Raw genomic sequence first — 27,991 nt, 5'->3', positions numbered from 1 at the left:
GCGCATTAGCGCTATTCACTATAATATAGCTACTTCCTTAATGGAATATACAACGTGAATTCGAATCTTGGTTTCAATATTGGTATTTATTTGAGTTTAAAAAAACTCGTCTCATTATCTCATGATATCAATCAAGTATGGGGACCTGCCACTGCTCTTATGCAATACAACCAAGAAATGAAAAAGGAGACCCCGGTAGAAGCAACTCCCCTGCACGATCACGATTCAACTCGGATAGAAGTGGGTCGACGAAGCTGTTCGGGGAGTCCACGGGGAAGCGGGGAACATCGGATAAAGCAACCGACCCCATTAATCCCATAGGAATGAAAGGTAAGATGGCAACGTTTACCGGCCAATGTTGGCGGGGTTCTTGGAATCATTGGTGCTACCTCCACGCCCGGATGCCTGCAAGGGATGTTAGTGTAAAGCTTCTTAGAGATCGAGAATGGAAAGACGAACGGTATCAGGCTGGTATTCACCACCTTCCAAGATCTTCTTCATAACTTCATCTTCGTTCTTAGTACCGAACTCGTTCTCAAGAGCGGCTTTGCTAGCAGTGTCCAGAATACCCTGGGCGCCGTGGCTGTAGATGAAATTAGTGAGGTTCAGAAGGACAGTCAGGTCGAGTTTTCGTACCTGTGAGACACAAGGATCTTCCAGCCGTTCAATACATCGGACAGAGGAATGCTGCGGTCGTTCTTCCACTTCTGCAGGATCTCGAGGTCGTCGACGTAGACGATGAAGTCCTCAGACTTGCCCTTGTAGAAGACCTTGTAGGTGGTGCTGTTTCCACGAGTCATGATGGAATAGAAATTGTAGTTGAGGAAGGGGATTAGAAAGAGATTGAATGTAGAGAGGAATTCAATAGAAGAGAATTGGAGTGAGTAGAAGGTTAAGTTAGCTACAAAGAGAGCTTTTAAACAGCTGATTGTCAGGTGACGTCATTGGCTCATGTTCCATGACACACGAGCATTTCCATTCGCAGCTTTCCGACGTCATCTAAGCCTCCACTGAGTGGAGAAGGGTGGAATGTTGTAATAGCTTCCATTCTTTACGTTTCCTAACTAATAACAAGTAACAATGTGTGGTATTGTTTCATCAGACTCCATACAGGCCCCTCTTCCCCCACTTCCAAGCTACAACAATCTCCCCATTTACCCCTCTGTCCCTGTCTCCGCACGAGACCGAATGAGATTCTTCGGTGATAATACACTTAACAAGTTTTTCGGTGAACGCCATTTCTTGCGTGGTGACGATTCTAGGTGGTTCTCTGGGCTCGGACGATTCTCACGAGAAGATGGTGACTTTTTGGCCGTACCTCCAAACCGGACAGTCTTGGAGCGCCCGACAGTCGATGTCGGCGTTTTGGGCGATTCACAATCTGTTCTTGGCGATGGCTCGTCACCACATCCATCCTGGCCCGTGATCAAATCCTTTTCCTCTTCAATGTAATCCTCAAGTGATTCAACTGCGTCGGGCCCAGAGTGAGATGAGTTAACTGAATTGGACCGTTTGAATCCCTTGTGTAGGCTCAGATGTCGCATAATTGACCCACGGCCGAACAACAGGTCCCCTCGGCCAAGGATCATCCCCGGCCATGGCAGCACGTCGCGCGTATAGACCTCCGATATCAGCCGCTCTAATCGGATCCGATCCATTCGTTTCGCAGTCACGGAATATTGAGTACGTGCAATTGGCGACTTTAGCCGCTCGATCTCACTGTTGGAGTTGGTGGACTCATCGTTGTGGTGAGGATGGCGTGTCTTCCGAATGACTACGTGTTGAGAAGTGGACTTGCGCGAAACTTGCACGGCATCCATGGACCTCCGTGCAAGAGAGGCCACTTCATACTGGACCCGGTCCAATGGCAGAAGAAGAACGCTCAGGAAGGAGTACTTGCGAGGATCTCGTGCACCTGATCTTTGAACCTGCGCCAAAGCCGCGGAACATTTAAGAGCCTCCGTCTTCCAAACCTTTTCTTCAAGGGCAGATGATGCACTGAGCACGAACTCAAAGTTCTCCTCTTGTTCTTGAAATAATATCTTCCATGAAAACGGACAACCATAACAATAGATTCCTAACCAGTCAGAAAGTCCACAATATCGATGAAAAAGAAGGGCTTACCTCGTCCATTTTGGATAATGTCCATTTTCAAATCATCCATATAAATACAAGCGACAACTTCCAGTCGATGGGAGTCATCAACGGTTTTCGCGATAAGAAAATAGCTGTTGAACAGAACGCATACCATGAATTCACCGTTGGTCCGTTCCGGTGCCTGATAGGTGACATGGAGCACCCCGCAAAGAGTCATTGGCCCAAGGTCTTTGTATAAATCTTGTAACACGTACTGTTCAAATCAAGAAGTCATTAGCCATTCCCAATATATTTGACGACGCTCATACCGAGTCGCTGAATTGGATCTTCTCTTGTAGCAGCAACGTTTTTTGGATACGATCCTTGTTAACTGGATTGCCTGTTGCCTCATTGACCTGTGTCACCAAAATTCGTATATTGTCCAGGATTCGTCGCATTGCATCATGAGAAGTTGGGCAATCACTGACAGGGGTGTGTCGGAGGAGATCTTGCAGGAGCAGCGGATACTTGCATAGGCGTTGGATGGGCTTCTATTTAGTTAGCACTTGAATCGCTCAAGCAGGAGGGTACTAAACCTTGATCATCAAATCGCTCATCGTCATTGACCTGTTCACGTCGTACCTGCGGCTATCTACAGAGCCAACGGACTTTGACAGTGCTTCAATTCCTTGATCATAAACGTGCCAATTCGGAATTGATCGACGTAGGATTGCGACGTCCTCTGTTAGAAGATCGTAGTTGCTGCAAAACTCCTCGTATGCGGAAAAAGAAGCAGACTTTTATGCAGTTAGCGGCCACTCTTCCCAATAGGAATCCTTGAGGCGTACTAATTTTTCAATTTCTCGCGCTACCTCCAAGACTTCAGTTGGATCCGCCACCAGGAATCTGCGTCGTTTGTTTATTTCCGCCTTGAAGTTGCGGGTTCTCAGTGAACCTTTTAGTCCACGTATATCGATGCCCCCCAAGCGCTTCGACAGGGTACGAGAAACAAGATCGGAGGGCTCTTCTGGAGGTTGACGGCTCGAAAAAGGTGATGTCTGCTGTAGCTGGCTTTGAAAATACTCGTGGATGCCACAAATCTGGTGAATGTTGTGCTGGATCTCAGTTCGGGTGTCGAAGATCGACAGTACCTGCATAGTAATCAGAAGTGCCACAATGGTGAGTCTGCAGAAATGAACACTCACCCCGGTCAGAGCCTTAAGGCCGAGAACATAATCAGCCTCCGTTGCGACCAGTTCTTGCAGCACTAGACGCCTCTTGGTTGCCCGAGCTTCCGCTTCTTCATCTACACATGGGCTGGAGCTTGGTCTGGAGCTGTCTCCCGAATTTCGCTCTTCTGAGAGTGCACTTTGAGTCGTCATGCTGTGCGTTGTTCCCCTCGATCTCGCTATACTTTGAGTAGTAGTGCTCATGGTGGCGGTCTTGATTTCCAGCTGTGACGAGTGTTCGGAACTTCGCTCCCACTGCGGGTCTGGTGCTGCAAGATCTGCTGGAGAATCATTCGGCCAGCCTTCAACGACTCGTTCGGGGATCTCTGAAGGAACGTATTTGCGGGTTCGAAAGCTGTCCATCCACTTCTGGAACGGGTAGGCAGGGACTGTCGCCTGGGTTGGTGTGGTCTCACCCGTTGGGCTTTGATTCTTGTCGGCCAATTCATCCTCAGTTGTCAAAGTCTCCACCTCAATCGTATCCTGACACTCCATGATCAAACCCCGATGCGGCGTGCCGGGTTTGGTATAGGCGCAGATGTCATGAAGATCGACAACAAGGATGAGGCGCCTCAATCAAACCATGCAGCACCCGACACAATGTAAAGTGTCATGGTTTGGCAGTCACGATGGGTCTGGCCACCCTGGGAAGGAATACGCGTCTGCGTCTTCACAAAGTGAAGAGAGATGCTGGTTCTTTCTTACCTCAGGACGGGAATACACTCAGTCCGACCACGAACAACAAGTTCTGCACCATGATGGCAACTTTGTCGGCTCCAGGTAGATGTTGTGCTGAGAAATCAGTCATTTGAATCTCATCCATGTACGTCATGTTGTGAGGGCACTGGGTAGGTCGGATTTAAATTTATTTCAAATCCTACTTCTAGGGCCGCAAAACGCAGGGATTGAGTGGTCACTTGAGGGAAATAATTCTGCTTAGCACCAGTCGCACGGATGATCAAGATCTGTACCTAGGTAGAAGATTGGTCTTGCTGAAATTATTTACAGGGACGAGATACATAGTCATCATTGGATTGAATACATGGATGGACGCGGCTATTGCAGGCGCTTATATAAATCCGCCCCACCGCCCTCTTTTACACGCGATGGTTCGAGCTTCCACCCCCACCTTTTTGCTCTTTCCGGATGATTCCAAGGTTTGACGAGAAAGTCTAGCTATGGGTGATAACATTCATGCTCCTACAGTGGCCTCCGGACCTACATCTGGAGGCATTCAGATTGACTGGTCGAAGCTGTCAATGCCCGAGCTGATGCAGGAGAAGGAGAAGATCGAGGAGGAGCTCAAGGCGCTCAGCGCAGTTCTCACATCAGTAAGCCCCCACATCTATGGTGTTGTTCCTTGCATTGTCTAATGATATGCGTATCACACAGCATGGGGTGACTATGCGCTCGACTCTCACGACCTTTGACGGCTACCCACGCGACGACATCGATATTCCACAGGGTACCTGACGCTGAAGACCTATGGGCGATCACATTACTAAGAACTTCAATAGTACGAGCTACGCGCGTGCGGATGATCCACATTCAAAATGACCACAAGGAGATCATGAAGTATCTCGAGAAAGGGCTACATGCACACTTTGCACAACTACAGAAAGCCCAAGCATCTGCTACCACCAACGGTACTAGTGTGCCTTCGACCGCACCACCTGCTGGGATCGAGAACAGCGTCGCAGATGCGAGTGAACTCGGAACACCGTTCGCCAAGGTCAACAGTGTTGAACCAGGGAGTCCGGCGAACCAGGCTGGCCTGAGGGCTGGGGACTTGGTTCGGGCCTTTGGCAGTGTGCACTGGTTGAACCATGAACGTCTTTCCAAGGTCGCAGAAGTGGTTCAGCAGAATGAAGGGGTATGTCCAATTCCGTTACCTTGATCCATTTCTGCATAGTGATCTGAGCTAACGAATATGGATGCACAGCGACCAGTGGTCATCAAGGTATCGCGCAAGGAGGAGGGTGGATCCCGCACTACCGAGGCAGAGCTGCAGCTCACTCCCCAGCGTAATTGGGGAGGCCGAGGACTTCTGGGATGTCATTTAGTTCCGCTGTAGAGAGGCTGGTCCTCCTTTCTGTGATGTGGACAGCCATGGACGATAATTGGCCTCTTTTTGAGGGGTGTCTCTTGCGGCTCTGCAGTGAACTTGTACACAAATTCGAGTTTATGAATAATGATTTGATACTTAATTGTACTGAACAAAGATATCAGGAGTAAAAGAGCAGTAAAACGAAAGTAAAACCCGATCATCTCTTTCTATATGAATACTACTCGGCGTTGACATGGTGAGCAATAAAGAGCAAATGTTTTGACTACGTCAGGCCTTCAGGCACTAAGGCACGTGACCAACGGCCGACCGGGCAAAAATTCCCTTTGAGCATTATTCACCTCCCTTCTCTTCCCCCCCTTCGAACCATCCTCTTTCCCCAGTCTCAACTATCCCGCGAAATCTCTTGCGGCTCTGTCCATCTCTTTAAAGAGTTTACATCATCGCAAAATTTCCGCAATGGCTGAACAACAACAGGTCCCCACTTTCAAGCTTGTCTTGGTCGGTGACGGTGGTACTGGAAAGGTAAGTGATCAATACTGAATATCAAGGTGTCGGGCGGTCTTCAAAAGTGCAAAGGTCTTGTCAGTGGAAGCGAACATCATTGAAACCTGATGAGGGCTATGATGGCATCGTTACTACCAAAACCCCTCCCCCTCTCCTTGCCCCGCCACTGTCAACAAATATGAAAAAATATCTGCCCGACGACCGCCTCATCATCCACGAATCACTCGATCGCTAACGGCCAACCCAATAGACCACCTTCGTCAAGCGCCACCTGACTGGTGAGTTCGAAAAGAAGTACATTGCCACCCTTGGTGTCGAGGTTCACCCGCTTGCCTTCACCACCGTATGTTATACCCCGCCGAAAGCCCCGCTTCTAAAGGCCCCTTCGCCTCATCATGCGACAATCAACTAATCACGAAAACTTGATAGAACTTCGGTAACATCCAGTTCGACTGCTGGGACACTGCTGGTCAGGAGAAGTTCGGTGGTCTCCGTGATGGTTACTACATCAACGGTCAGGCCGGTATCATCATGTTCGATGTTACCTCCCGTATCACCTACAAGAACGTTCCCAACTGGCACCGTAAGTTTTCATGGCAACCAAAATGCCTGTCTTCATTGTCTCATCTCCATTGCAGGTGACCTCGTCCGTGTCTGCGAGAACATCCCCATCGTTCTGTGCGGTAACAAGGTTGATGTGAAGGAGCGCAAGGTCAAGGCCAAGACCATAACCTTCCACCGCAAGAAGAACCTCCAGTACTACGACATCTCCGCCAAGTCCAACTACAACTTCGAGAAGCCCTTCCTGTGGCTCGCCCGCAAGCTTGTTGGCAACCCCCAGCTGGTGTGTATTCCCTGCTCAACAGACGCTCTTATTCAACAGATTACTAATTCAATATAGGACTTCGTTGCCGGTCTCGCCCTTGCTCCCCCAGAGGTTACTGTCGACCTGGAGCAGCTCGCCCAGTACCGCAAGGAGATGGAGGATGCCGCAGCGCAGCCCCTTCCTGATGAGGATGACGCCGACCTGTAAAGGACCAATCCCGGATTGGAAGACGAAAGTCCTTACACCCTTTCCCCCTCTTGATGGGGTCTTTTGAAGACATGGGAAGGAGGCAGGGTATATGTCATGATTGCCTGATTTTGTTACAAAGGCATAATCGGTTCTCAAGAATCACGATACAATGAACGCGGTTGGGGTAGTGGCGGTTTGAAGAAGGGAGCACGTTATTCATCTTTGTTTTTCTCCCTCTACCAGTTAGACTATTATCTCAATGTTTTTTTCCCTCTCGAAATAAGCTACTGCACAAAAGCACAGTTCTGATACGCGAAAATTTCTCTACATGACTGCGTAGAGTACCGAAAATCCACTGGATGTGTTCAGCTACCTAAGGTTATCCGTTGGAAAGCAAATTTTGATAAGTATTCAGATACTGATACTACTTGATTGACCTACTGCTACATCAGGACATCAACTTTCTTGACCCCTCGCCCATTGGGACGTTCTGGAGTGCCTTCACCGTCTGCTCAACCAACTCCACCTGCCTCCATCTTTTTCGACGCCTTCCTCTCAACGAGAGTGAGCGCTCCCTGGGTATGGGGTCGGCGAACCGAAGACCAACCTCCGTGGTCTGACTGGCCTCGATATCGCACACCTTCTTGGTCTTCGGAATTACTCTCCCCTTTGGGCTTCATTTCCTGTCTCGTCGCATTTTTCTTCTTGGAATTTCGCAATTGCCAGTATAGCTAATTACTTGCTTAAGGTACCAATGCCCCATGCGCATGAAAGTGCCTCTGCATGGTGCTTGGTAGAGGGCGGATTCTTCTGTTGCTGGTGTGAATGCTTGAATTGGAGTCAGGTGTGCCTCTTCACCGTCTTCCTGAGTTGCACGATGATAGTCCTCTACTTACTCGTTCGGGCCATACTGTCCTCTTTCCTTCCCTTTCTTTCGACACAGTTTCAATGTCTCAAGATCCTTTCGTAGTGCATCGCTAGTGTCTGCGGCTATATAAGCTATCTGGCATAGCTTCGGGTGTGAAGGTTGAACATTTAGCTTACAACCGTCAAACCCTATATTGGGTGGGCTATCTACCCCTCTATTACTTGGGTACACCGTAGATGTTTTGACGTACTTTCGAAATTTCCATCAGACTTTTTTCACCTTCTCCTTCCACTTCACTTGCTCTCTCTTTCTTTTCTATTCCGCTATTTATGAATCTGGTGAGCCCTTTGACCATTTGACTAATCCGGTACGGAAGAAGGTAGACTACTGGATAGGATACCAATTAGGAGACTGAGTAGAAGATATGGTAGGAGGCTTGGTATAAAACCCAAGTAGGCGCCGTGCAAAAAGCGCGGCGGAAATCCTCTACAGCAATATTCGAGATTGGCTTCCATATTTACGTAGAGAAACTATCTCAAGCCCCACCGCCAAGACGATAGTAGTACCGCCTAGGCCAGGTTTGGCTAGGCATTACACCACCCTTGTTTTGAACAGTTTTGATGTATGGTACGGGACATTGAGCGAAATGCTGCCCCGTAAGTTATACGTCTCGTCGAATGAAATTCTAGAAGCTTTCCATACAAACGAAGGGCTATTGCCTGGAGGCTCTTGTAATCTAGCATGTAGTTAGCCTATCAGATACGAGCTATTTCTTAGAATACCGCTATACCTATTGCGTTTAGAAGCTGTGTAATGAAATGAACATGATAGAATCCTTGCCGCTGAATATGATATATGACTGCATTACTGTAAGAGAAACAAATCTGCTCATCGCCGCGAGAAGTTTGTGCAGATGGCAGCGAGGTATAACAAGTGGCTTGGGGGTTTCTGTGGAGCTGGCTAGGATTTGGTGGTTCTCTTTCGTTTTAGTCGGGGCTTCAATGAGCTAGGAAAAAGGGAGTCGCCCTTCTTGTGCCATTCATTCAAAGTAGACTTGGAAGACATAGTATGCGGATGGTCAGAGCCTAGTTTTCGGTCTCGAAGGTGAATGCATTCGGCCATCAACTGCAACGCGGATGTGTATTGACCTGATGACTTCAGGGTATGAGCCAGGTTGTTCATGCTCGTCAGCGTATAAGGATGGTCCGCGCCGAGCTTCGTCTTGAAAGTCTCCATGACCTGCACCTCGAGCTGCTCAGCCTCCTCCCACCGGCCCTGGTTCCTGTAGGTCGATGCGAGATTGGCTATACTCTTTAGCGTCGAGGGATGGTCTGGGCCGAGTTTCGTCTTGCGAGTCTCTATAACCTGCGCCTCGAGCTGCTCGGCCTCCTCCCACCGGCCCTGGTCACTATAGGTTGACGCAAGATTGGCCATACTTGTTAGAGTCAAGGGATGGTCCGCGCTGAGTTTCGTCTTATGAGTCTCCATGATCTGCACCTCAAGCTGCTCAGCCTCCTTCCACCGGCCCTGGTCACTATAGGTAGACGCGAGATTGGCCATACTTATTAGTGTTGAGGGAAAGTCCGCGCCAAATTTTGTCTTAAAAGTCTCTATGACCTGTAAGTTGAGCTGCTCGGCCTCCTTCCACCGGCCCTGGCCACTATAGGTAGACGCGAGATTGGCTGTACTTATTAGTGTTGAGGGATGGTCCGCGCCAAATTTTATCTTGAAAGTCTCCACGATCTGTAAGTTAAGCTGCTCGGCCTCCTCCCACCGGCCCTGGTTTCTATAGGTTGACGCGAGGTTGGTTATAGTCATTAGCGTCGAGGGATGGTCCACGCCGAGCTTCGTCTTGAAAGTCTCCACGAGCTGTACGTCAAGCTGCTCAGCCTCCTCCCACCGGCCCTGGTTCCTATAGATCGATGCGAGATTGGCCATACTCGTTAGCGTCGAGGGATGGTCCGCGCCAAGTTTTATCTTAAAAGTCTGTACGACCTTCAAGTTAAGCTGCTTAGCCTCCTCCCACCGGCCCTGTTGCCTATAGGTTGTTGCCAGATTGGCTATAGTCGTCAGCGTGCTAGGATCATCGGCACCGAGCTTCGTCTTGAGAGTCTCTATGACTTCCACCTCAAGCTGCTCCGCCTCTTTCCATCGGCCCTGGCTCTTATACGTTAAGGCCAGATTGGAAATACTTGTTAGCGTGCTAGAGTGTTCGGCACCGAGCTTCGTCTTAAAAGTCTCCATGACCTGCATATCGAGCTCTTCTGCATCCTTCCACCGCCCCTCAAGTCGGTATGTGTGTGCAAGCATTGTAGTGCTATGGAGGGTCTGGATGGCTTCCGAGCCAAATGATAACGCTCTTTCCTTCCGCGATTTAGATGCCATATCCCTTGATTCCGCAATATTGCCAATTTCCCACGCATACCACGCCCCATTGTAAAGCAGTGTAGCCCATTCGCGTAGGGAATCTTGTGATTCTGGTCGTTGTGATACTGCTGACTTAACATGTGGAAAGAGTGGCCGGCATATCTCCCAATTCGCGTATTGGCCAGTCGGAAATTCAGTATATAGATTCTTAATAAATCGTTCCTTCCACTCCTCGTACTGGCCATTGCTTTTCAACCACATGCGTACCATAAGCTGCACCAGCCGATGCATCGTAAGTACTGTGCTATCTTTACCAATAGCAATGAACGAATAGTCCCTAAGGATTGCAATATCGCTCTCGAAATTGTCTTCGAAGCTGCATTCAGACGAACTCTCTATATCCTCGTCACTCAAGCTGTTCAGAGTTCCCTCTGAAGAACCCAAAATTTCGGGTTCTTCTATGCCCTGCACCTGTAGAAGATTCTCTGGGATTCCCTGCCAGTCGAAAAAGCTCATAAGAGATAGTAAATCGGCCGCAGACTGCCTTATTCGTCGGATATGGTCGAACGATATTTGCCATGTCAATAGAATAGAGTTCTTTGCCTCCCAGTCTCGGTGCGTGTGCGTATGAAGTCCCTCATGATTTAGAAGCTTCGTGGCTTGACGATCACTCTGCCGAAGCTTTTCGAGGTATTGCGATGCCGAGCAACGGGGTGAATGGTGCGCGATGTAGCTAGCCGCTTGTACGATCGCCAGTGGCATGAACTCAAGTTCCTTTACAAGCTGAACTAAGTCCGCTCTCTCTGTATATGAATCCAGCTTGTGCTGCATTAGATCTAGCGCCTCGGCCATATTCATTGGTTGTATATCAATCAGGTTCTTTTTATGGCCGGCGATTTTCGATGCTACTGCTTTATTCCGGCTCGTGATAATGATGGAGCCATTCGAGGCTCCGAGGAGGTACCTTAGCGGTGGCTGCGTCGAGGTATGGTTCTGGGCGTTCCCTTGGGCGTCCGCACAAGTTGCCAGCGGTTTGCGAAGGAGCTCATCATCATCCACATTATCCAGGACAAGGATCCATTCTCCGATTTTTCCATCTTGCAACCAGTTCCCGAAGAGTTGGAATATATGAACGTTGCGGTCCTCGCGCCCGGGAATCTTAGCGCGGTCGGCCAGGTTGCGAAGGCTTTCCTCGCAGCGCGCTGCAGTGCTCGCATGAACCCAAAAGACCCAGGTGTGGCTTGATTGCTGTCGGACCTGGTGGCAGTATTCGATAACAAGCCGAGTTTTCCTGTTTTAAAGTTAGCCTTTGACGGACCGTGGTTACACCCGTGATGCCTAACCCCACACCGCCGAGACCAACGAGAGCTATCCTAGACCCCGGGTTTGACGATTTCTCGTGGATTGTATTAAGGATTCCATCGCGGCTAACAAAGTCCGGGTCATGCGAGAACGGCACAGTCCACAGTGGCTCTGGACGGGGCTCTGGTCGTTCTAGAAAAGCGTGTCGTTGTTAGTCGATCCAACGTGGCCCTGTCCACGCTATCGGGAACTGACTAGATGTAAAATTTATCACGCCATTGTTGATCCCTATCTGGCAACCTGAGTTCTCATCGCCAAAATTTATGGATTCCATAATTGACATAGGATATACAGAGTCAATCGTGTTTTGGGCGGACGAAAGATGACGACCCCTCATCGAGGGCCTCAGCCTTACTATCGGGTGATTATGGGCGCTAAGCGTTCATTTATTCGGCACATGTTATGGGCGGAGTAAAGATGACGACCCCTCATCGAGGACCTTAGCCTTACTATCGGGTGATCATGGGCGCTAAGCGTTCATATATTTGGCACATGTTACTATGTGAGCATCCAATCATCCAGCAGCTAGCAGCCTCGCTCCGTCTATTATGCGACCGACATGGCTGTGACTAGGACTGAAAATTAGCATAGAAACCAATAAGGTCCTTCCGGAGCCATTCTGTGCGTGGGTGATCCGTGGTGGCAATGACGGTGATGTGGAGGGCTGAGATAGCAAGTTTTAGCGGGGAACGCATGAACCAACGACCTCGGCGTATCTGTCTTGTCGGGTAGTTTACAATTCCATTCTGAAAGCTTCTCTGTTTTAAACATGGAAGCCAATTTCGCATATTGCTGTAGTATCAAGATGACTGTAATATAGTACAATGTCATTTGGTTGTATACATTCCTAATTGGGATACCAGGGCTTGGTGTGCAAGCCCTGTTTGTGACGTTTGACACAAACCGCGTGACGCGTTGTATCATCACGTGGTGATAAAGGATTGTCGACGCGATTTTGCGAATATCAAACAAGGACAATGTTGGAAATGTTTGGCAGTGTCTGGCCGTAATAAAAAGGTGGACAGCTTTCAGACCGGATATCTCCGCAGTTTTTTAAACATCGGTGGTTGCTAAATTAAGCCCAGAAAGTGTAAGTGGGCATATGGTATGGTTTATTACCAGGCCTTGGCAACCTCAACATGACATCTATCTTCAGCACAAGCGGACACATCCTTTAATCTCACAGTGTCGCAACAAATACCCGGTATGGTTGTGTAAGACAGACAGGGCATTTAATCCCTGAGCCTCACTCTCGTCACCCGAACGCCTTACCCGATTCTCCACTGCGGACCCGAATGCCCAATCTCCGGGGTTCAACCAAGCGCCGTTAATCCCGTGCAATCTCAAAAGGTCAGTTATCACATCCAACCCCACCTCATCAGATGGGACGAACACGCCTACCTAAGTCTGGACTTGCAAGACCTGAGGTCTTTCATGCATCTTCGACTTCACTTTTCTACTCCCCGCATAGCCACCGCTTTCCGTTTGCACTTGAAACAGGCCTGAGCTAATACGTAGCGCAGTTCCACAAGAACATTACTTTTCTTGCGCATTTAATGCTGCTCTCATTCTCGATTTAAACAAACTCACTTTTCAACTTGAGATTCTCTTGGTTGTTTCCAAAACTCTCGTGCTTTTGGTGTTTCACTCTCTATCACTATCTAGCAAAGTCTTCATCGTGAAGTGAAATTTCTTCATTTGTCCTTTTCTTCCCATCTGTCAGAATGGCGGACTCCAGCGCGAAGGAAATTGATGACATCGTGGAGGAAGTGGAGCTCTATCAGTTCATTTTGGATGACCAAAAGGCAACCACACCGGATGACCATGTGGCGATCTCGGAGACACTCGAGACGATCAACAAGCTGCAGGCTAGGCTCGCCAGTCTCCTTGGAACCGTTGCCCCGACTTCTCCACCGCACTCCAGTCCTCCAGAGCCCCAGATTGAGGATCTTTCTCGAGCGACACCACAAACTCCGACTAGGGCAAAACAGCTTTTACCAGTCCCAGGCCAATATTGGCCTTCATCTGCACCATCCCCTTTTTCTTTCCAGTCCAACAGTCATGCCGGGCCATCCTTGCCGCCGATTTCATCCTTGAATTCTGGCGAATCGTCCCGTAAACGTCCACGGGAGGGGTCGATCGGATCTCTAGGCCCATCGCAGTCCTCAAAGAGGGCGATTGTAAGCAAATCTCAAAACCGCATGCAGGAAATTGAGGCCAAGCTCCTTGAAGAGCTGGAAACTAGCCGCAGAGAATTTGCCAAGAAGAGAGAGCGTGAGGAGGTTCGGAAGGCGGCCAGGTGGGAGGGCATCTCTGAAGAACAAGTCCTTCATGAACTCAACGAAGAGGAGTGTGAGAACGAGAAGTTAATTCGCGATATGAATCAGATCGAGAAGGATGGAGAATTTGCTCGTATGCTCCAGGCTGGGGGCGATGACTACGAGGAAGACCAGCCTCATCCGCAGCCGCATCCAAGCTATAATATTCCTGATCGAACCTTACCCCACCCTACTTCCCTGCTGTCGCCGAGTCTGAAGTATGAGAACGAATACCGCTCACCACGTCCAGAGATCTTAGACTCAGATGACGATCTTCAAGAAATTACACCCGAGTCTTTCCTTTCCGCTAGAGGACACACACTTCAACAGCCAAGCTCCTACTTGCCGAGACAGAGCTCGGCATACCCAACATCCTTCACGTCACCTCAAGCCAAGCCGGTGATGCCAGGAATGCCGAGCATGGGAGGGATGCATCCTGCAATTGCAGCACGATACGCAATGCCTAATGGGAAGTACCTCCCATATGGCTATTCTCCCGCTTCTGCCATGTCTACTGGCCAATCTCCAATGTATATGGGTCAGCCACCTATGTATATGGGTCTACCATCACTCTCGTCTCCAAGACGCCTTCCGTGGATTTCCAGTCAACATCCCGAGATGAGCGCTTTTGACCTTGTTCGTGAACAGCAAGATATGGAGGAAGATACTATTGATTTTGAGTATGTTTCCCTCCGTCTCTATCTACTGGCGACTACTAACATGAAATATGCAGACTTTACAAGGAGGAAGACTTTCCCGATGACATCAAGAACTTGCTTACGGGTATCAAGGACATCAACAAAGCTACCAGGGCAGACGATGACGAAACTCCCCGCGAACTCCAAGTGACGTTGATGAAGCACCAAAAGGTCGGTCTAGCGTGGATGAAGGCGAAGGAGGAGAGTAATCACAAGGGCGGCATTCTCGCAGACGACATGGGTCTTGGCAAAACTATTCAGACCATTGCTCTCATGGTCGCTCGTCCACCGACAGATCCTGATCGCCATCCGACTCTGATCGTCGCTCCGAAGGCTCTGATGGAGCAGTGGAGGCTTGAGATTGGGCGGCATGTCAAACCCGGGAGACATCAATTATCGGTATTTGTCTTTCACGGACTAACACGCCAGGTTCCTTGGAGGGAGCTACGGAAGTACGATGTAATCATCACGACATTTGGCACTTTGACTGCCAACCACAAGATTATCTTGCGTGCGGAAAAGCTCCAAGAAGAAAATAAGGACGCAAGTATCGTGAGACAAGTCCGAGATGGGGCGGTGCTCTATAGCTCAGCGAGCAAATGGCACCGTGTCATTCTTGACGAAGCTCAGAACATCAAGAACCCTTTGGCCAAATCAACCAAAGCCTGCTGCAAGCTCGATGCCACCTACCGTTGGTGCTTGACTGGTACTCCTATGATGAATCGACTTGAAGACTTTCAATCGTTGTTGGGTTTCCTCAAGATACGGCCCTACAACAACAAGGAGAAGTTTAAACGGGTAAGATATCTGTATCAGTGGCAAGTAACTGTATCATAGCTAATCAAGAAAACAGACATTTGTCAAACCAATCAAAAATGGATGGGGCGAGGACAATGTCATGAAACAACTTCGTGTTCTTGTGAAATCGGTCTGCTTACGTCGCACAAAGAAAACCAAGATCGACGGGCAACCAATTTTACAGCTTCCGCCGAAAGTTATTGAAAAGATACATGTCGTTTTCAACGAAGAGGAGAAGGGGATGTACGATGAACTCAGCTCCAACTCTCAAAATCAGATTCGCAGGTATTTGAACGCAGGTACCCTAGGCAAGAACTACAGCCATGTCTTGGTGCTTCTTCTGCGGCTCAGACAAGCCTGCGATCATCCTCTGCTAATCAATGGCTTCAATAATGCCAACTCAACAGTCGTCCAGGGCGTTGATCTAGTTGCTAATGCTAAGCTCCTGGATACTCAAACAGTGGAACGGATCAAAAACAACGAAGATGATGATGATGGCACTTGTCCTATTTGCATGGATAGTGTGGAGAATGCAGTGATCTACATCCCATGTGGACACTCCCTTTGTTCTGAATGTTTTGCCCGTATCTCTGACCCTGCACAGCTCGCCCATCAGGATACTGCTGGCATGATCAAGTGCCAGAATTGCCGTGGCCAAGTTGATCCCTGCAAGGTCACAGACGCCATATCTTTCAAGAAGGCTCACCATGATGGCGAGTCAGAACCCGTGGTCGAGGAATCCGAGCAGTCTGAAGTATCTGACTCCGACGAGTACGATTCCGATACTGAGACTGACGGATCGGGTAAAAAGCGCAAGAAGAGGTCTCTTGCGGAGCTGCGCGCTGCGGCCCAGAAGAACAAGGCAGAGAAAGCCAAGTACCTCCGCCGCCTTGAGAAATCGTATACACCCAGTGCCAAAATTACCAAGGCCATGGAGATCCTTCAGGCCAACGAGGACCGCGGTTCCAATGAAAAGACCATCATCTTCAGTCAATTTACCTCGCTTCTGGATCTTCTCGAAATCCCCATCCTCCAGAAAGGATGGCTCCATGTGCGCTTCGACGGTAGCATGAATATCGCTGACCGCAACAAGTCCGTGGCTGCCTTCACCGACATGCCGGAATGCAAGATCATGCTTGTCTCCCTCAAGGCCGGAAACGCGGGGTTGAATCTTGTCGCCGCGTCCCATGTTATCCTATTCGATCCATTCTGGAACCCCTATGTTGAGGATCAGGCGATTGATCGCGCACACCGTATCGGGCAGACGAGGGATGTTTTCGTTCACCGACTACTGATTGAGGATACGGTTGAGGATCGCATCATTGAGCTGCAAGAGAAGAAGCGGGAACTGATCGAGGGTGCACTCGATGAGGGTGGTAGTATGAACGTCTCTCGACTCGATACCAGAGAGCTGGCCTACCTCTTTGTTCGTTTCTCTTTTCATTGTGGTTTGCTTGTTTCATACATTTTGCTAACATTCTTTATCCTTAGGGTGTATCGGCTTAAATTCGAAGCAGGTTTTGATTCGGCTGTTTCTTTCGCCTGATGAAGCACAGGTTGCACTTCAGTTCTCTTTCCGCTGACCTTGCTTTACCTTCCAGTGTTTGATTTAACCGCAGATACACATTCGGCCTTAGTATTCTGCGTTTGCTAGGTGTTTTACCTTTGCTGGTTATCCTTATACCCCTTTGTCATTTACAAGCGCACACAGACCGTTTGGCAATGGATTCAATAGTCGTTATTTCGCATTACCATAGAGCATCTAATCGGTATCATTTTTTTTAAATTTACTCAACCTTTTTGAGTTTTGTGCAGGCCCCGGAGCAATGCCAGGTAGCCGCACACAGTAGTACACGGAAGGATCGTGTTTCTCATCAAGAATAAAGCCTTTTTAAGCAAAGGGTAGTAGAGGCGCGGGACAAGTATACGTCTTGCTGGATGGGCAGCTTGGTCTTGAACTCCATGCCTGATCGCTAGTACAGTTTTCCCAGTCTCCTGTCTCCTATTCTTGCGAGATGCTGATCAGGAGACTGATCAGAAGATCGAGCGTGTCTCTTGCAGATAGTCTTCGCCTATACCCGCCATACTGTAGGACTTCAATCTCCAGAACAAAAGGTTTTGCGTCGATACCTAATATGGGGCATTGTCCTCATTGACTCGACGGGACAATGAACCTTGAAAAGAAGACCCAGTGAAAGGCGTCGACGTTCCCATCAAGTTCATTCCATCGGCCTCAGTAAAGAAAAACAATCGCGAGTGCTTTGCGCGAAGCAAAGAAGTATAGGTAGGCACGGGAGCGCATACGAAGCAGCTAGCGTCATAGGCGAGGCAGTGACGTGTGTGGAGGCCGAGACATAAAAGTTCCTCGGAGGGAAGTGATCGGTCGCGATGAATTCCGGATTTGTACGACCCATTGAAAGGTCGGAGTTCAGATTAGGTCCGCATGTGGATCAGGGGTAATGGAAAGGGGGTGCAGGTAGGTTTTGGTTACTATAAAGTCATATTAGCTGGAGCGAAAGGAAAAGATCTTCGGGGTTGTAAACAAGTTGTGTGTTGTGAATGGAAAGTCCGGAGAAAGTGGATATCACGAGGGCCTCGGTACGGACGCGGAGATTCACATGCCCCGGACCATTTCATCATTGCTATATAACTTAATCAACTTTTCCCAACATCTTTGACCTTCAAACTGTCCATATCCATCATGTCTCTTAAAAAAGGTACTTATCTCTCTGCAAGCTGGCAAACTATACTAACTCAAACCAGATTCCCACCCTTCCTCAGAAGCGTTCGACGTCATCAACCAGACCCTCCAGGGCGATGAGGCTGGTCGCAAAGAAGCCATCAACGGAGCCAAGGCTATCGTCGCCTTCAACGTTAAGAACAAGGAGGGCAAGGAAGAGAGCTGGTACCTCGACCTGAAGGAGAAGGGCGAGGTCGGCCACGGCCCCGCTCCCGAGGGCAAGAAGGCTGACGGTGAGTGGCACTTCGTGCGCAAAGTATACAAATATACTGATCATTTTCTTCATAGTCACCCTCTCCCTCTCCGATGCCGATTTCGCGTCCCTCGTTTCCGGCAAGGCTAACGCCCAGCGTTTGTTCATGGGTGGCAAGCTCAAGATCAAGGGCAACATTATGAAGGCTACGAAGATGGAGCCCGTTCTCAAGAAGGCTCAGGCTAAGGCTAAGCTTTAAAGATTAGATACCCCTTGTTACCCGTATATGAAATGTCCCTCGGGCTTTGCTCCCTGGTCTCCAATGTCTGTCCATGTTGCTATACATGTCTGATAATGAATTTGTTCTTGGCTATCACATACCAATAATTCCTTATGTTCCTAGAGTTCATACTACCTTGGCTTATCCGATGCTGCTAACTTATGTGTAGGAGTTTAGGGGCCAGGTGAGCTCCAGATTTACCTCATGAATATAGAGAGGGCCTTTTGGCATAGGTTGGGAGAACTCGATTTCTTTATATGCTTTCTTACCAAGGTTGAGAGAGGCAGGGTAACTTGTATATAGTAAGATACCAAAATTTGCAGGGGTACTGTGTATTTCATTTCAATGCAATAGATAAAAAGCCTGTCCTAATAGAAGAACAAATTTAGGAATTTGTGGAAATTGCAGATATTGTCAGATCTGGCGCTTCTTAAATGATCTTAGCCTTAGTTCTGCATGTCATCATCTTCTCGAGTAGGAGACTGGGACTCTTCCTCGGGGCTGGTAGTAGTGGGCGGCGAACTGAGGCACTCGGGAGTGGAGGACCCGTGAGCCTCGGTGGTAGTTTGACGGGACTCATATGGGCTTTCGCCCGAAATATTAGATTTAGCCAGTGCGGAGGCCTCTTCCGTAACGGCTTCCGTAGCTGGAGCCACTATTCAAACGTTAGGATAGTTTCGTACTTGACCGAGATATTGTGGAGACAATAGATCTAGGATGGTTTGCTAAGAGTATAATCTAGATGTGGTCGCCTTGGGTGCAGAAGAACCCGTTATCAAGCATTGAACTTACTGATTGGGTCTGCAAGGATCACAAGAGAAGGATCGACGCGGGGACGAACTTGAGGGTAGCCACGAATAGGAACTAGTAGGCGATAAATTGGCATGTTTCGACTGATAAAAGGGGGGCGGTTTCAAATCCTTACGCTCGAAGGTACGGTCTGGATAATGAATTAGCATTCAGATAACATGACTGCATTAGACATGCAAGACGTACTCTGCTCAGTGGGACTGTGAGATGGCCCCTCTTCTGCCCGATGAACGTCTTCATTGCGCTTTATGGAAAGTCAGCTCGTAAAATGCCAGTTCTAAATATGCGAGGTCTATTACTTCACCAGAGATCACTCTGGGGTGCTCTTCAAACACGGCCTCGTCTACCTCCATGAGTCTGACCAAAGACGGGCATGTGCTCAGGTCGTGTCCAGATATATGGCAATTAGGACATGATAGACAGTCGGAGCACGATTCCTATGATCGGTCAATGGTAGTTCAGGTACTTGTATGAGCACCGGGGTCATCGGTAGACAATGAAATAGATGTAGAATTTGGAAGAGCATGACCACTCACAGTTTTGGATTTCAAGGTGCTGGAGTCAGACATCGTGGAAGTCATTGCTGTTCTGATTAAAACCTGCCAAAAGAGTTGGAGGGACGCGATGTTTGGAGCTCGAAAGGGAGGGCAAGGGGGGGCGAAGTAGCGCGTTGTGTCAAGAGGAAGATTCGATTGAGCTAGTCAATAATCTGAGTATCATCACTGGCATTATGTATGCTCGGAAAGTCGCCACGCAAACAAGAACCCACCAAACAAGTCACAAGAATGAACATCCGTCTTCATTCTATGACAATGACCTGTTCAAAAGATATACTACTGTCGTTGGCTGCATCATAAACTCCTCTTTATCCTCATTGGACCTGACCGACTTCCTTGATGCAATTTCCTTACTGTCCCCTTTCAACGGGGCCTTGTCGAATCACCCGACCCTGTTCTAGGACCACACAATAGTCTGCATCTTTCACAGCTTCCACCCGGTGAGCAATGGTAATGACAGTAGACAATTTGAGCTCTTCACGGATGATTTGCTGCATTTCAAGGGAAGTTTCGTGGTCGATTGATGCCGTGGCTTCATCCAGAATAACAACAGGACTTCTTCGCAGTACAGCCCTCGTCAGAGCAATCAGTTGGCGCTGTCCTTGGCTAAGATTATGACCTCCAGCTTCAATGTGAGTATCAAGCCCCCAGCCATGCCGACTGCAGATGCGATCTAGGACCTCGGCACACTGCTCGTCTGTAAACTCTTCGGTTGGGTCGAGATTAAGACGAATACTTCCTGGGAAAAGCACAGGCTCTTGAGCGACGAAGGTCACTCTAGTTCGAAGCGCCTGAGTGCTCACGTCTGCGATATCAATACCGTCAATCTTGATACAGCCGGTCTCCGGCCTGATGACGTTGAGCAGAGAAACCGCCAACGTAGACTTGCCGCTGCCCGTACGGCCGACGATAGCCGTTGTGGATCCTCCTGGGATTCGGAGAGATATGTCGGTCAGAGATGGATCGAGGTGTGGTGCGTACCGCAAGGTGACGCCTTCGAAGATGATATCGCTCTGATAATGAGGCCATTGAGCCGGCGGTTGGATGCTTCCAGAGGGCTCTTCTTCGATATGAAGCAGCTCATCAATCCTTTCTACAGAGACAAAGTCCATCTGCAGCTGGCCATACTGATGGCATATGTTGTGCGTCGAGGTTACAAATCCACTTGCTGCTATCAGCACAAATGCAGTCATTCCGGGTGTTGTGTCTGTGTACAATGCCAAGGCAGTAAGAAGGAAAGTTGAGCAATCCGATAGAACTCCAAAGCGACACATGAGCCAGGCTTGGAGAGACCAATAGAAGTGGTCCATGCCTTGGAATTTGTCAACAACCGATATGACGCGACTTTGGAACCGCTCCTCAGCACGAAAGGCGCGGACTGTCGTCAACCCATGGAGAAGCTCTCCAAAGTTGGAGAGAAGTGGACTTAGAGATACCATTTCGAGTCTTCTAAGGCTTTGAGATGCTGGCAGAAACTGCAGGAAGAAGAACAAAAAGCTGGTAGTAAGAACCAGCGAAAATACAAGGAACGCCGGGGTCGAGCTAGCAATTACTAGCAGTGAGGAGATCCAGGTGATGGCTTGAAAAGCAATTTGCTGGAATTGCTCACTGATATTTCCATCAATCACCCCTATGTCGGACGTAAGGCGATTCATGAGGCGTCCGACAGGGGTAACATCAAAGAATCGGAAGGTTGCATGGCTGACTCGAACCATAACCTGTCGAAACAGTGTTTTCCCAGCGTAGTAGACAATGACCAGCATCAAAAGCTGTGAGACTAGAAGAGCGACTGCTTGTAATGCGACTATGGCACAAAAGGCCCATAGCCACGGACGTACATCATCGCGAGGAGAGGGTAAGCGATCTGTTGGATCTTGGGGGAGAAAGGATGCACCGGGATTCGACCTGATTACCATCAAGTAGTCGCTATGGAAATTCTCATTAAGAGGTGCAGTCCGATCGTAGGCCTCGCCCCATCCCTTGAGGAACCATGATTCGCCAACATCAATCATTCGGTAAATGATCAATACGAAAACGAGGGCAATCCACCACCGATATTTACCAGCCTTAACATAAGTCCAGTAAACTCGGGCTTGAACGCCCCATTCTGCACGGTACTCCTCTTCCATGAATTTGTCTGGAACAGCCTTCGCTTGATCTTCAGAATTGGCCTCCTCGACCTCGGTTTCGGAGTCATGGAATAGGATGTTATTCACGGTAGCATCCTTGTCCATCGAATTAGCGATCGAGATTTTATCTTGAACTGTAGTTCTTCCGTCAGTAATGTCAATGATTTGTTCAGCAATCCCTTGAACGAGTGCAATCCGATGAGTCGCAAGAACGACTGTACGACGGTGCACCAAGGGACCGGACAGGCACTTCTGCACCACGAACTCGGCCGTGTTGTGATCCAAAGCCGATAATGGATCGTCCAGCAGTAACACTTCTGATCTGCTATAGACAGCGCGAGCCAGAGCAACACGTGCTTTTTGCCCTCCAGAAAGGCCGACTCCGTTTTCACCCACAAAGGTCAGGTCGCCATGTTTGAACTGTGAAAGATCTGGAAGCAGAGCGCAAGCCTCCAATGTCTGTTTGTATCGTGTTTCGTCATAGGGGGCCGAGAAGAGGATATTGTCACGGATACTCATACTTTGCAGCCATGGTGTCTGTGCACAGTAACCTATCATTCCGTTTGGAATTTGAGATGTTCCGCTGAGCAGGTCTAGTTCGCCTAAGACAGCTTGGAGGAAGGCAGTCTTTCCTGCTCCCACTTTTCCAACAAGAACCGTGAGGCCTTGGGGAATTGTCACGCTGATATCATTGAGCACCGGTGACAATTTTCCCGGCCATGCAAAGGAGCATGATTGCATCTCAAATTTTGCGTCAACCGCTTGGCCATCAAATGGAAAATTTTCTTTATCCGGCTCCGCCATGAAATCCTCAATTCGTCCTAGGGCAATGTAGGCGTTTATCATCATTGTGATGAACGTAGGTAAAACGCGCAAACGCGACTCCAGCATCGAGAAAAGCTGAAGGCCCGAAAATATTACACCAACGCTGAGCTCCTTGCCTGCAAGCATTGTCCAGCCATACAAAGCGAGGACTGGAAATAGACCACCAGAAAGGCCATTAAAAAGGCGGGTTAGAACGTTCAAAAGACTAGTAATGATTCTCAGATTCATTTCATGCTGTCGGGCTTCCATGACTTGACGAAGCCAGTGATTCTGCCAGCCATACCATCGCAGATGGCGGATTGCTTCCACAAATTGCGATGAAATTTGCAGCCTGCCATCGGTTGCCGCTCGTTCCTTTTTCTCCCATTTGAACATATACCGTGTGATGACTAAATCGATGCCTTGGCCAACCACGATGGTCAAAATGCCTATTAAGCAGGATGCCCCAAAGAGGGAAATCACAAGGTAAAAAGCGATGAACAAACCGAGGGGGGCATCTATGAAATCGCCAATCTCCCAGAATCGTTGAGCCACTTGATAAACATCTCCTCGTAGAAGATTAAAAATTTTGCCCAGCGAAGCAGACTCCTTGGCCTTGGTGGGCTTAGCTTCACGCTTCTTCCCCTTCAATCGACTCCAAATAGTAGGCTTCGGTGGTGCGGATTCGGTTTGATCGAGTATATCAGTTTCAACTATCTCTTCTTCGGCAAGCGTATCGTCTTTTTCCATTCTTAGGCCGAGAATGTTCTTTCGTGATAGTGCCTTCCCGTAGACCATCATGATCATTTCGCCCCTAGATCTTTCATAGCAGCGTCGACCGTACCAGAAGCTCAGAACTTGAACTTGCGTTTGAATCAGTCGAGCTATCAGCCCAAAGAATGCGTAGGTCAATGGTACACGCTTGGGCTTAGTTGTATCTTGCATAGCCTGCAGCAGCAGCCGGAGTAGAACCGGGGTGGAAAAGGCTGGGTAAATATTAGTTTAGTAATCAAACGGACAGTTAAGTTTGGTTGTAAAAATGTGGCTTAAACATACAGCATATAAGTTGGACGATGGTAATAGTGGAGATGATGATAAGGTCCAGAAAATTTGCCTTCAGTGCCCGAGCTAGGACGGATCCTCCCATGCGGCGAAATTTTTCATGAAGGCGCTTATGCTGAAATTCAAACCCAAGAGACCACACATCGGATTCATTCAGCTGTCTTTTCCGGGCAAGAGACATGATAGGTGCCATCCACGAGACAGAGAGAAATTGCCAGAGTCGGAGGTTATCTTCTGGACTGCGGAGCTCGCTAGATGGTGCTTGTCCCACAGGGCTGATTCCGGATATTGGAAGGGATGCCTCTCGAAATGGCATTAGCAAAATTGTATAACAACCCGCCAACGCTGCCATGGCAGAGACGTAACACGCAACCACTTGTACTTTCGTAGGAATATCATTTTGTGATGCGAGTATCATCTCGACAATAAAAGTCAAAGCAAAATATGCTAGCATCCCGATAGAACAAGTTCTTGGTCGTTTGGCGGCGATGAGGAAACAAATAGATATTTTGGCAGCGACAAGCACCAGCAATGGAAGATCGACACGAGGGAAGCATTGCACAATTTCGCCGCATAGACCGATGGCTGAAAAGACGAGAAGAGCGATGGTCCATTGGAGAGATGGCATCGGCCCTTCGAAAGGAATATCGGGTTTTTCATCACACTCTGAGACGAACGAACGCGTCCATTGGGGTCTCCATTGTTCAATCGATGGACCGAGTATATACCCTAGCGAAATCAACAAAGCGATACTCGCCGGTGCAATAACAAGGTAGGGCACTGTGGCTGGGCATAGCCAATCATTATTAGCGTCCTGAAATTGTCAGTCATATGCATACAACTGCAAGGGGGTATCAAACCCAAAATTGGCGACAACGCCCGTCATCAAGGGGAATCTGGTTCATTGGAAGATAGAACCACGTTGGTTTTGGAGGTCCATGTGACAAAAAACGCGTAAATTGCCATCAAAGTTCAACGCGTTACATTCAAGTTTGTGCGGGGGTGGAGTGGGGTATATCACTCAATGACCCTGGATGGGGGTTAGTCAATAGCGTACTCGGGTAAATTAACTTCTTTGGGATATTCCGGCCCCATAATATCAGCCCTATTTAGCTAGCGGTCAATTTGGGCAGTATCGATATGTTCACTGTGAATTAACTCACTCTTCACGTTCATTCCAATCATATGCCGGTAAAGCGGCCTTAAAGGATATTTTCGCCTTGGTTTACTGCCTCAACGACCACCTATAACACTAAGGTCAATACTCCGTATATCAGAGTAGTGTCTACTAAGCTTGACTACAAGTGCACCATTCGGTTGCCGCTTGTATCTGCAACCCGTGAAAACCCCGGTTGCTCTTTCCAGCTCCGTAGCTCCCTTCCTGTAGGGGCTTAATTAAAATTCTAGTCCATTACTAACGACTGTGATGGCATGGAACGGAGAGGCCTGGGCTTCCTGTGTACACTCGGATGAATGGAAATTTGTTCTTCGGCTTCACCGGTCAAAGGATTTACGGATATTTCAAGTGAGGGTCCGTGGCTATATCCGAAGTGGATATTAATCAGGCCCTGCCTCTTATTAGTTAATTGGCACGATGATCTTTCCTCAGCTGCGGAATGGAAGATGACCTCACCTATGAGCCTTTCCAAAAGCAAGATCTCGGAAATACATAGACTTGAGTGGCCGGAGAGATGCGAATATTATTAGTTCCCCCCCAAATGATTCGCTAACTACTTAACGTTGCACTTTTTCGTATTTTTTGCGGACACTATTGTTGCCTGCCATACTCTTGTTATGATCTGAATCAGTTTCTGAAATTTTGAAGTATCAAAAGCTCATTCGATCATGCCTTTGCAAGTTGGCTCTATCGAAGTTTTACAAAGGCCTGTGGAACCTCCTGAAACTTCAGATCCTCATTATGATGATTCGCAGTCCTCCACAACGATCTTACCAGAACATTATAGGAAAGGTCCGAACGCTGCACCCTTCCAAGCAGCAACGGTTTTTGAAAAGGATGTCAAGATCAGTCTGCGGGATGGGACGAAAATTCGTGCTGATATTTTTCGCCCGCACGGGGTTGTTGAACCTGTTCCTGCATTAATCGCCTGGAGCCCCTATGGAAAATCTGGCCGAGGTTCTTTTTCCTCCTACACCTCAAAGAGTACCATTTCTGATCCACATAGTAGGTCACTTCAATCTCAGTATTATTCCTGGTCGTGTTGGAGTCCCGGAAGACAGGGTCTCGGGCTTTGAGAAATTTGAAGCTCCGGATCCTGCCGAATGGACAGCTCGTGGATACGCTATTGTCAATGCGGACTCAAGGGGAGTATATGACTCGGAGGGAGATATTCGGTAGGTCTTCACAGCCATCCACCAGCCCTCTATTATGTGCCCGAAATAACAAATTTAGATGGTTAGGATCTGCTGAGGGGCAAGATGGGTATGATGCTGTGGAAGAAATTTCCAAAATGCCGTGGTGTAGTGGCAGTGTTGGACTTGTTGGCAACTCATGGCTCGGTATGGCGCAATGGTTCATTGCAGCCGAGCGACCTCCTCATTTGAAATGCATTGCTCCTTTAGAGGGGGCAAGTGATATGTACCGTGAGCTCTGGTGTCGAGGGGGTATACCTCAATGGCCATTTTGGGAATTTTTGGCTCAGGTTATGTGTGGTATGTCAACTGACGCTGATGTCAGAATCGTTACTAACAAACTCTAGGTCGTAGCCGACAAGAAGATGTGAAGGGAATGCTGGAGAAGTATCCCCTGATGAATGAGTATTGGGAAGATAAGCGTGCGAAAATTAGTCAAATCAGCGTACCTACCTACGTTCTTGCGAGCTATTCCACATTTCTGCACACCATGGGCTCTTTTCGTGGGTTCGAAGAGCTCGATCATGAACAAAAATGGTAAAGGTATATCATTCACTATCAAGGTCGCGATCTAACAATTCTGGCAGGTTACGAGTCCATGCTACACAAGAGTGGCATGACCTTTATAAATCTAGCACAAATGACGAGCTCCAGATGTTTTTCGACAGATACATGAAAGGAATTCAGAATGGCTGGGAAATGACTCCGAGGGTTCGAGTATCCCTGCTACAATTTAACAAAGTATGCGGTGCCCAACATATGTGAAGACTATTACTAAATTAAATGATTAGGAACCAATGGTGAACGTTAATTTTGAGAATTGGCCTGTTCCTTCTGCGAAATTCGAGACTTTACATCTGGCTGCAAACGGTCTCTTGTCGAAAGATGCTCCAACACAGGCTGAGTGTCTTTCGTACCAGTCGGATGTCGAAAGTTTGCAGATGGACTCAGATGGGGAGGAGCTTTGCTTCGAGTATATCTTTCCCCGAAAGTCATGTATTTTAGGCTGTGCGCGAGCTGTTCTCCACATGTCTTGCATGGATTTTGATGATATGGATGTATTTGTCCAATTACGCAAGGCGGACAAAGAGGGTAACATGCTACAAAACATCAACATTCCTCTTCATGACCTGCAAATGGATGCAGCAGAGGTCGAGAACGTCAACCCTCTAAAATACCTTGGTCCGACGGGAGCCCTTCGTGCCAGCCATCGCGCTATTGATGAACGCTTGTCAACTACATCTTGGCCTGAGCACGATTACACTTTCAGAAATCCCGTTACGCGTGGAGAAGTGGTTAAACTGGACATTGGTATCTGGCAAACAGGCATCATCTTTGACGCTGGTGAAAGACTTATACTTAAAGTTTCTGGCCACAATATGACGTTGGCCGAATTCCCTACCTTACGAGGACGCTTGGCCGCTAAGAATTCGGGCAGGCATAGCCTCCATCTTGGGGGTTCGCACAAAAGCCATTTGGTGATTCCGCTGGTGGACTTGGAGAAAATCTTGGATATAAAGACTCATCGTGGTGATAAATAAAGTAATCGTCAAGTCTAGGGTTTCATGTATACAACTAGGAACTAAGTATCGTTCGTAATGTCCAGTAAAATGATGGTAAATTTCCCAGTAGTGCCAGTTGCGTGTAGAGAGATAAGAAATCAGTCTTGGTATACAAAGCATTTACCTGATATGTTTTTAATGTCAAAAGCCGTTCTAGAACTGGCGGGAAATCTCTACCGAG

General features: G+C 48.3%; 8 protein-coding genes across 8 annotated transcripts; 5 read left to right on the top strand and 3 right to left on the bottom strand.

The window, feature by feature from the left end:
* Positions 1-345: 345 nt before the first annotated feature.
* On the bottom strand, positions 346-4,137 carry N7520_004114 (putative Rho guanyl nucleotide exchange factor; the record flags this gene model as incomplete). Its single annotated transcript, XM_057138049.1, has 10 exons — positions 346-405; positions 460-583; positions 637-783; positions 1,159-2,077; positions 2,125-2,350; positions 2,406-2,627; positions 2,673-2,873; positions 2,925-3,227; positions 3,282-3,876; positions 4,046-4,137. 10 exons carry the CDS (start codon positions 4,135-4,137, stop codon positions 346-348), a joined length of 2,889 nt encoding a protein of 962 aa, XP_056998514.1.
* Positions 4,138-4,474: 337 nt separating this feature from the next.
* Positions 4,475-5,379, top strand: N7520_004113 (putative 26S proteasome non-ATPase regulatory subunit Nas2; the record flags this gene model as incomplete). The annotated part of the gene is made up of 4 exons (XM_057138048.1): positions 4,475-4,636; positions 4,698-4,770; positions 4,823-5,178; positions 5,248-5,379. Coding segments are annotated over 4 exons (723 nt in total), but the record flags the coding sequence as incomplete, so codon positions are not given.
* A 450-nt stretch (positions 5,380-5,829) lies between these two features.
* N7520_004112 (Ran family GTP-binding nuclear protein) lies at positions 5,830-6,910 on the top strand (the record flags this gene model as incomplete). Its single annotated transcript, XM_057138047.1, has 5 exons — positions 5,830-5,895; positions 6,128-6,220; positions 6,307-6,460; positions 6,516-6,721; positions 6,779-6,910. The coding sequence occupies 5 exons, from the start codon at positions 5,830-5,832 to the stop codon at positions 6,908-6,910; spliced, it is 651 nt and encodes a 216-aa protein (XP_056998512.1).
* A 6,303-nt stretch (positions 6,911-13,213) lies between these two features.
* N7520_004111 (uncharacterized protein) lies at positions 13,214-16,809 on the top strand (the record flags this gene model as incomplete). The annotated part of the gene is made up of 4 exons (XM_057138046.1): positions 13,214-14,487; positions 14,541-15,303; positions 15,359-16,729; positions 16,795-16,809. The coding sequence occupies 4 exons, from the start codon at positions 13,214-13,216 to the stop codon at positions 16,807-16,809; spliced, it is 3,423 nt and encodes a 1,140-aa protein (XP_056998511.1).
* A 1,195-nt stretch (positions 16,810-18,004) lies between these two features.
* Positions 18,005-18,495, top strand: N7520_004110 (SCP2 sterol-binding domain-containing protein; the record flags this gene model as incomplete). The annotated part of the gene is made up of 3 exons (XM_057138045.1): positions 18,005-18,020; positions 18,067-18,276; positions 18,332-18,495. 3 exons carry the CDS (start codon positions 18,005-18,007, stop codon positions 18,493-18,495), a joined length of 390 nt encoding a protein of 129 aa, XP_056998510.1.
* A 467-nt stretch (positions 18,496-18,962) lies between these two features.
* N7520_004109 (uncharacterized protein) lies at positions 18,963-19,679 on the bottom strand (the record flags this gene model as incomplete). The annotated part of the gene is made up of 5 exons (XM_057138044.1): positions 18,963-19,171; positions 19,309-19,380; positions 19,442-19,456; positions 19,513-19,570; positions 19,626-19,679. 5 exons carry the CDS (start codon positions 19,677-19,679, stop codon positions 18,963-18,965), a joined length of 408 nt encoding a protein of 135 aa, XP_056998509.1.
* Positions 19,680-20,233: 554 nt separating this feature from the next.
* On the bottom strand, positions 20,234-24,692 carry N7520_004108 (uncharacterized protein; the record flags this gene model as incomplete). The annotated part of the gene is made up of 2 exons (XM_057138043.1): positions 20,234-23,802; positions 23,873-24,692. Coding segments are annotated over 2 exons (4,389 nt in total), but the record flags the coding sequence as incomplete, so codon positions are not given.
* Positions 24,693-25,723: 1,031 nt separating this feature from the next.
* N7520_004107 (CocE/NonD family hydrolase) lies at positions 25,724-27,789 on the top strand (the record flags this gene model as incomplete). The annotated part of the gene is made up of 6 exons (XM_057138042.1): positions 25,724-26,012; positions 26,062-26,230; positions 26,289-26,548; positions 26,596-26,785; positions 26,836-26,989; positions 27,040-27,789. The coding sequence occupies 6 exons, from the start codon at positions 25,724-25,726 to the stop codon at positions 27,787-27,789; spliced, it is 1,812 nt and encodes a 603-aa protein (XP_056998507.1).
* Between the last annotated feature and the right edge of the window lie 202 nt (positions 27,790-27,991).

This window comes from Penicillium odoratum, assembly GCF_028828045.1.
Source record: "Penicillium odoratum strain IBT 22623 chromosome Unknown utg000003l_segment0_segment0, whole genome shotgun sequence".
NCBI lineage: Eukaryota > Fungi > Ascomycota > Eurotiomycetes > Eurotiales > Aspergillaceae > Penicillium > Penicillium odoratum.
Note: the sequence above shows the minus strand (reverse complement) of the source record. Positions and strands in the feature narration are given on the sequence as shown.